Source organism: Achroia grisella, unplaced genomic scaffold (genome assembly GCF_030625045.1).
Source record: "Achroia grisella isolate CSIRO2021 unplaced genomic scaffold, CSIRO_AGI_Agris_v1 utg1920, whole genome shotgun sequence".
NCBI lineage: Eukaryota > Metazoa > Arthropoda > Insecta > Lepidoptera > Pyralidae > Achroia > Achroia grisella.
Window position 1 is genome coordinate 579,743 of NW_026712695.1, and position 9,403 is coordinate 589,145.

At 29.5% G+C, this 9,403-nt stretch overlaps 1 protein-coding gene across 1 annotated transcript; it reads right to left on the reverse strand.

The window, feature by feature from the left end:
* Positions 1 to 2,896: 2,896 nt before the first annotated feature.
* Positions 2,897 to 8,837, reverse strand: LOC131841712 (protein artichoke-like). Its single transcript, XM_059190028.1, has 5 exons — positions 8,596 to 8,837; positions 7,306 to 7,520; positions 4,096 to 7,230; positions 3,760 to 4,016; positions 2,897 to 3,668 (listed from the first exon to the last, which is right to left on the reverse strand). The coding sequence occupies exons 2-5, from the start codon at positions 7,466 to 7,468 to the stop codon at positions 3,102 to 3,104; spliced, it is 4,122 nt and encodes a 1,373-aa protein (XP_059046011.1). The 5' UTR covers positions 7,469 to 7,520; positions 8,596 to 8,837; the 3' UTR covers positions 2,897 to 3,101.
* Between the last annotated feature and the right edge of the window lie 566 nt (positions 8,838 to 9,403).

Genomic DNA, 9,403 nt, shown 5'->3' on the forward strand with positions numbered 1-9,403 from the left:
TAATAGCTAGTAATAAAACGAAGTCTATAGCCACTAATATTAAATTAATTTACAAAACTATTAAAATGTTCCCAGTAATTCTTAGAACATCCATTTGTTTAATGTTATTTTACAATATGCGCTCGATATTGTTTGAATTTCAGAAATGGACTTGAAGTTATACCAGAAAGTTTCCTAACGAAGGGAACTTATGTCACTCGGTCTTTGATTGTAGTTTCAGTTTACGGTTGTTAAACTATTGTTAACAATTTACTAAAGAGGGAGGGTGCAAAGACGCTTGTTTAATAGTCACTGAATTCGTTACTTTGTCTACTAACATAATTATTACCCAATCAATGTATTGATTACATAATAATTCTGTTAGATTGTCGATATTGGTGTATTAGTTTGTGTTATTGATATAATAATTTGTATTGTACTAATTTAGTACCGTGATAATAATTGTTAATTAAATATTAAACTTTCAAATTAATAACGTGTTTAGGCCGCGATACAACATACTTCAATTGCAATATTAAGGATAACTTAAAACCTACTACAAACAAGAAGCAGCTTTCAATTTAAGAAAATGATGTAGGTAATAGTCGATAATATAAAATAAATAATTTCAGTCAAACGAAAAACTCCATATTTATTAGAATCAGTTCCATTATTATTTACTTACATATTTCTTTAGCAATATTACGTATTTACTTTAATGCCTTTATACATTTTGAGCAACATAAATGTTATAAATATTCATATTATAGTAAATATGTTTGAATATTGATATGAACTTTCAAAACCATTAAAGGAAATCTACCAATCCAAGAGGCTTAAATCTACTCATGTTGAAGCCCTGACTTTCTTGGACAGAAAGTTAAGTAAACTTTAGTTTTTACTTAGACAAGAGCTTATGCATATAAGATTTTTGGGATTACTTTATATTTATTAATATATAGTACTCTTTATAGATTATATCACTGTATACAGATTTTAAATATAGGTTATTGGTAAACCTATATAGAAGGTATAACTACTTCCACCTTTGCATGAATAAATTTCACTTCATTTTTTAATGTAGTCGGTAAGATCATTACACGCGTGTGTAAGGTAGACCTGGGCAAGATTACTCGTTGAATATTTCATGTGAGTTGTTAGTAGAAACAAGTGACTTTTGATGTAAATTGCTGTTTTTTTGACACAATACTGTAGATACAGTATTGTGTCAAAAAAACAGCAATTTATGAATCATACATAGATATGTATGATTCATAAATTGATCTAAAACATCGTGAAATTGCTGAGCTAGAAAGCTGAGCTGAAAAAAATATGAACCATCAGCGACTATATATAATATAAAATATCTTCACATTTCACTATAAAACCACTCATTTAATTTAATTTTCTTAATACTACTTGAGATGTACTTCAAAGACTTTGTTTTCCTCGATAGCTCTTGATAATCGAGATACTGTTCAAAAGAAAGTTTTAAGTACACAAAAATGCTTCGGTGAACTTTTATTAACTCATTTTCTACTTTCCGAGAAGAGAGCTTGACTGAAAAAGTGTACGATCCGTTTGTTATTGCTATTATTACTACGGAAACATTATTGCGTTATCATTGTATCTTTATTCTAATTTATGAACTTCATATTATGAGTTATGGACATAAAAGTTATTAAAAATGTATCATTTCTTTCGATCCAGACGTTAGTTACAAAGATAAGGCATTACGTACGTTCTCATAGTGGTGACATGACTCACAAGAAGTAGAATACAATATTTAACAATAGCCTTCTATCATTTTATACACAAGATAATGATATTTTATTATTAACACGTTGAATATGTTAACTTATCAGTTGAGCCACAAATATGTAATTCTCAAATGGGGTAATCTTACCAAGAACAATCTTATAAAGACAGTGTTTATCTAATTCATCCATCGAAACACTAATAGCGTCGAGGGCTACTGGTTTACTACCCCGACTTTTAACCATAATGTAGTGAGTTCTATTTGGCCTTATATAATAACTTTGTGTGTGAATTTACATCCCAGTAAAGGATAGACCGAAAACAAAATAAGAAAATATCCAAGATATAGAGCGATAAGCTCATCTCTTGCCACGTTGAAGTCAAATACCCTGTAGGTTGTGTCATGTTCTCCATAACATCGATAATTAACAATGACCATCCAACTTAACCATCTAAGGTAATAGTAGTCATAATATGGTGAATACGTATTACAAATAATATCGCATTAAAATGTTAAGAATACTAAAAATATTCTTCAGTAACACAGAGGATCTAAAATATTTTATGTAAATACTTTAATAATTATAAAAGACAGACCACATAAAAACGAATAACACGTTTATTTTAAGCTTATTTTTGTTTATATTTTGAAATAACGTATATCTTACTTTTTCCCACTATTAGAGACTGTTTAGTGATCAATCGGAGATATATAATTTTATTGAAGGTATTCAATATTCAATTTGTCTTCATATTTCTTCAAAAATGATTATGATTATTGCACTACATCATAAAGTATTGATAACTACACGTAAAGCTTGCATAAGAGTACGAAACCTCTAAACCAGCAAGTCTACACCAAACCAATAGTAGTTGAACAGCTAGTGACAGCAAGCGACCCTTTGGTCTAATTCATATCCTAAAATGTTGTTTGTTGATATATATTATTGCTTGTTATTGCGTTATTTGTAATAGATTAAAATAGCAGCCTAAAATCAATTACGACAACTGATTTAATTCAAACAATGTAAAGGAATAAAACAACAAATAACTATGGCAACAAGTTTTTATTTAATAATTGTTTTCTATGTAACTAAAATAAGTATAGTAAATCTTTAAAATTCTATATATATTATAAATAACTACATATATACTACTTACTACTCTAATTCTATTCACAAGCGAACAGTCGTACATTTAAGCATCTATTAACATGTTGGTAGATAATAAATTCAACATATTTAAACATTAGTACGTAATTTAGAATTTTATGTTTTCCTTATAATTAATATTTTATCTAAACATTCGATTCTAGCAGAATATAATAAATACTTACAGTATTTTTATACTACTTTAGTCTATGACTATTTCAATTGATCTAACGAATGTTTACGACTTTTGGTCATTCCTAGCAAAATATTATCAGTAGATGCCGTAGTAGAATTTTGAACTATATCATCTTTACTTTGCATCGAATGGTAATCATTCATCTCCGACCACGTTGGGTCTGATTTCGCAATTCTCTTCCTTTCTTTAATTTTAGTATACAGCAGTACCGATACCATAATAAAAAATACGACAAAACCTAAAGAACAACCAACTATTAAACCCATTCTACGGTTAAGTATTTGAGATATATTGAAAGGTTTCGATGTTTTTTGTTTTTTCGTCGTTTGCTCGTGGAACGTGCTAAAGGAGATACATTCGCTGGAAGGAGACTGTGTTAGTATAGCAGCAGCAATATCTTGGGTTATTCTCGCAGTTACATTTAAATCGATTTCCGTAGTTTTATTAAATTCGAATTCTTGGTCATCAACGCCAATAATAGGATCATCATATAAAGTAATAACACAGACTACATAATTTACGTTTGGTTCCAAATCAGTGATGCGAGTTGACACTTCGTTCATATCTAAAAATTTTGACTTCACCTGAAAATTGTTTTATATTATTAGTATAACAAGATGGATATAAATTTAATGAACTATTATAAATATTATAAAATATAAAAATACCACTTACATCAGAATGAACATCTTCACCATAATATAAAATTTGTAAGGCTTTGATTGCTGTTCGGTTCCTAATAAACCATGAAACAGATACAGAGCTGTCCTTGTGTTTGTCAACGGATAACTGTGAAATTATGGGTACGTCACATTTTTCTTTTGGGTAGTCATCGTTTAGACATGTTACTGTTTTCGAGTTTATTATTTTAGGATGATCCTGAATCCATAACCAGGTATTATCTTTTTGACAATTACATATCATAATGTTATCTGAAAGAATATGGATATATATTTTAAGCCATCATTTCTGAAATAATAAAACACAATTAACAAATAATATTCCACTTGCCTTTTATATATATCTCCTGGACATGATTTTCTATGGAAGTAAGTAGTTCTAAAGGAATTGTTTGAAGTTTATTATGTTCTAAATCAATTTTAATTACCTTGTTCAAGTTTCTAAAAGCTGTAACTGATATATATTTGATATTGTTGTAACTCAAATGCAAAACTGTAAGTTCCTTCAAGTTTATTAAATCTTCATTAAGAATGTTTTGTAACTTGTTGTGGGAAAGATCTAAAAGTTTTAAATTGCTCAACTCTTCAGCAAAAGATTCCATTGACTCAATGTTGTTATTAGATAAACATAATGTTCTTAATTTCGTTAATCCACGAAAATTACTGGTTTTGAGTTGTGAAATTCTATTATAACTCAAATCCAAATTTTCTAGAAAAGATAATTTCGAAAAAGGACTTATTGGCAAACGTCTTATTTTATTAAATTTCAGATATAGGTGTTGTAAGCTAGTGAAAAATTCAAATGTGATGTCCTCAATATTTGACATATTGGTAGCACAAATGTGTAGTTCATAGAAATTTGCCAGAAGCGTATTATTATCTACTCTACGTGCTGTACTCCAAGAGACTGCTGGATTCTTACTGATATCTATATTTATTAGGGAAGTTCCCATTTTCTTGTAAGATAATAAAAAATCAAAATTTATTATATCATTGTAAGAAATATTCAAATTTTGAATATTTGGAAATATTTCAAATATAATTGAAGGTATATTTTTAAGTCTATTGTAACTGACATCAAATGACATTAAGTCGGTAAATTCCATTTTCTTAGTTGCTGTTATGGATTTTATTTCATTTTTTCTCAATATTAAATATTTCAGTTTAGTCAGTTTATCAAAACCACTAAGTTCAACTCTTGGTAATAAATTATCAGCTATATCTAATGTTTCAATCTGTGTCAGGTTGTGAAAAGTATTATATGGCACGTAATCTAAAAAATTGTTACTTATATTAAATTCCGAAACAGAGTTTTGTGTATCGAATAATTTGAGGGGAACAGAACTTATAATATTTTGTGCTAGATTCAGTCTCAAGAGATTTTTGTTATTTTTGAACGTGCCTTCCATAATATGTTCTATATTACAATGTTCCATGTATAAAATTTCTAAAAGTGGAAGTTGATAAAATGATTGTAAAGGTAAATAGTCAAGGACATTGAAAGATATATATAAATACTTTAACCCTGGTATGTTTATAGATAGGAGATCACTTGATTTTATCGAATTATTTTTAATGGAAAGTATTTTTAGGTTATTTAGTCCTTGAAAAGTGTCATTTTCAATTAACTGAATCTCACAATTATCTAAATATAATGAGCTCAATGGCAAACCTATTTGAAAAATATTTTTCTGAAGAATTTTAAGAGGATTAAATGACAAATTCAAGCTTCTTAACTTTTTTAAAGTGTCGAAGGCCATATCCGAAACAAAGTTAACTGTATTGTGCGAAATATCTAGGTCTTCTAGTTCACTTAAACCGAAAAAAGTATAATTTGTAATATTGCGTATATAGTTAAATTGTAAATTTAAAAACCTCGCTGAATTTAAATGCTGAAAAGAAAAATCTTCTACTATTGAAAACTCATTGTTATTTAATTCAAGTCGAGTAATATGGCTTAAATTACGAAATGTATTTCGAGTTAAAAATTTTAAATGATTATTTTTTAAACTTAAGTAAGTCATTTTGTCTTGAGAATGAAACATAAAATTGCTCAATAACGTTAACGAATTTGAATCTAGATGAAGCGTGAGTAAGTTTGAATGTATTTTTGGCAAAACGTCATTAAAATCTAAAAGATTATTGTGGTGAAGACTGAGAAATTTTAAATTCGCCATTTTTATAAATGCCCCTGCTTCAATAAAATTTATTTCATTATGACTCAAGTATATTTCTTCCACTTTTAAGGAATTTGCAAAGTGATATTTCGATATAAATTTCAATTTATTATTATTCAATCTAATTTCATTAATATTTATTAGAGATTGAAAAGTATTATTATTTATTTCTACAAAATTATTATTGTCTAACCTTAATTTCACTACATTATTATTGTTTATAAAAATATTTTGTGGCACTTGATTTAGGTAGTTAAAGTCTAATCGCAGTTTTCCTAGGCTCATCAAATTACTAAAGCTCTCACTATTTATATTGCTTATACAATTTTTATCTAAATTTATTGCACTAATTTTATTAGAATTAAGAAAAGAATCGATTGGCACATCCAGAATGTTGTTGTGACTTAAATATATTTCATTAAGAGATGGTAGATTACAGAATAATCCATTTATGTGATGCAAATGATTGTGGCTCAAATCTATAAATACTAAATTTTTATTGTTTTGAAAAAGGTTGGGGTTTAATATTTTTATTCTATTATGGCTTAAATCTAAAGATTTCAAGCTAATTAAGGAGTGAAAAGCTCGATAGTGTATGTTGTTTATAAAGTTAAAATGAAATGATAACGTAATGAGGGACGGACAAAATTTTAGGCAGTCTTCTGAAATAAATTCAAAATTATTGGAATTGAGGTCAAGGTACTCTAAAGATATTAAGTCAGAATTGTCTACAATAGGAAACGATGACATTTCATTCCATGCTAATCTCAATGACCGCAAATGTCTTAATTTCGAAAGAGAGCCTATCGGAAACGTAGTTAGATTGTTTTCACTCAAATCAATTTCAGAGAGGGAGAGTTCTAAACTAGAAAAAGCAGAACCGGATATATCACGTATCACATTTCCTTTTATGTTCAATTTCATTAACGGAAGACCGTAAAAGCTGTAACTCGGTATATCCTCAATGTAATTAGAAGTTAGGTCTATTGACATCAATTTAAGCATGCCGGCGAACGATTTTTGTGGTATATATCTAATTTTGCTCGATACAATGCTCAAAGTTTGAAGGCACTTTCTCAATGGCATAAAAGTGTCATCACCAATTTCCCTTATGCTTGTTCTTGACATATGAATATGTTTTATGCAAACGCCTTGAGGTATGAAATGGGATCCTAAAGATTCTTCGTTGTCGTCGAGGTCGAATACAGATAATGAATGTATATCTGATACACGTTTAAGAGCATTTTTGACATCTTTTAAAATCGTATCTTGGCAATCAAGAAATAATCCTGCAAAAAATATTTTCTCTATAGAACATTATATTATTTTATTTAGCTGTGTGCTTTAATATAAAAAAGCCTTACCGTCTTCAAATGTATAACACGAACATTTATTGCTTCTTATTAAGTCAGGGCACCCCAGGGTATTTTGAGCTCGCAAAATGGTGGGTAGAACCAGTAATAATGAAATAATTTGCAAAACGTCGCCATCATTTTTCCCTGTCCCGAAGCATAAAATCTTTTTCATAGTTACATTATACTTAATGTTTTTAACATTCTATTCACGCTTGTTTTTCGACCTGAAACAGAAAAATAATGCTATTGTTTTGAATGCTACTTGTATAGGACAATGTCTAATCTTGTTAAAATTTTATGTGTTATATACCTACCTATTGAAAACAATGTATATTTAGCTTCTATAAAAATTGCATTTAAAATTATTATTATATTATAAAATAATTCAGTCTTAAATGAATTTGTATTTTTAATTATGGTATTCATCGAGAAATAAAATAAACAAAAATTTAAATTAATAAAATTACACCGTAATGTGATAATGATCAGACTACAGTTTACAGTGGATGATTCAGTTTCATCGTCATTAATTAAAAAAGATATATGGATATCTATCAGTTATGGAAGTGTGAATAACCCTAGTATCCGGTTGGATATCCACTATGTTAGTGTGGTACCTGTGTAGTGGCGTGCCTTGAAAAAGGCTTATGTTCAGCAGAACTGTAGTAGGCGGATAATATTTTTAAGTTCATATACGACAAGGAAATTATGATGAGCATAAGATACGAAGTGATGGACTATGGGACTATCAAAGATAAAGATAAATCAGAGATTAGAAAGATACATTAGATGGAGGACGACTTCAAAAATGTTGCCGAGTATGGTATGAGTGAAGATGACTATATCATACTATAATTATTCAGCAATATATCAGGCCATGCAAATGGGTTATGTGGATTATTTAGAATCTCTTTTCTACCTACTCAAAATTCATTATTTTTTGATAAATCAAGAAATAGAAGAGTAAGATACAAGATATGTAAGATAAAAAATATGAAAGTTCAAATTTCACATCAATTCGATTTCATCCTTGAGTAGATCTCTTACAGGTAAATTATTTACCTAGATGTTACGGAAGAATACTTTGCGTGTTTTGTAACTGTATAAAATTTTATAGAAGCACTTATTATCAACATTTAGTATACGTGATAATAATTCGCTGAAATATTAAACGAGAGAAGTACCTGCGTTAAAGTTAGTAGATAGTACATATAACGTTAATTTCAGTCACAAAACACATTTACTCTTCTAACTAAATTCCCAACAAAAGTTGTTATAATGAAATATTTATACACTCACCTAGATTTTCGTTTGCGCTGACATACGCGCTAGCTAATTACAAATCACATTTATTCTCATACGCTTAGGGTCCATTTTGGCGTTTCAGCGCCGGGGCGCAGGCCGAGACCGGAGTGCGCCTGTCCTTGCCGCACTAAAGGTCCACCACGCGTGAAACAAGCTGGATTTCAATAACGTATAAGTTTTTAACTCTTTTAATGTGGTTTAATGCGTATTGCCGCGCAACGTAGAACGCTTGAGGTCATTAGAAAGCTCCACAGAAGACTGCCGCGGCGGCGCGCGCTCTGTAGCCGGCAGGTCACCGCTGTTGTTGCGGCACCCCCGACCCACTATTATTATACTTTTATGACGAATCGGATTTTGCTACACGAACACCCGGCTTTGTACTCATGTAAACGTGTATGAGCTTATCTAACGTCGTTCACCGAATTTTCTGTGTCCATCGGTTTTTGGCATCACGTTTTTGTATTTTGTTAACTTGCTCGTTTTTATTACCTGTGGAAGGATCGCTGAGAGGCAATGGAGGATTACGTTGCTATAAATAAATTATTTGTGACCTCTAAAGTAGGTATCTATTATTGAGGCATTTGATAAAATATTCATATCATTGTCTCACTTGTAACTTGTTTGATTTGAACTTTATGTGCTGTAGATAGGTTATTGTTTTTACGGGTTATTAATATGTTTAACAATAGATGATTTTATTCAGTATTATAACATTTTAGAGATATTTAGTCAGTTGTTAAAACAAATTATTATAATTTCAATAGATACACACATATGTCTTGGTGGTCGTTTATCTGCATAT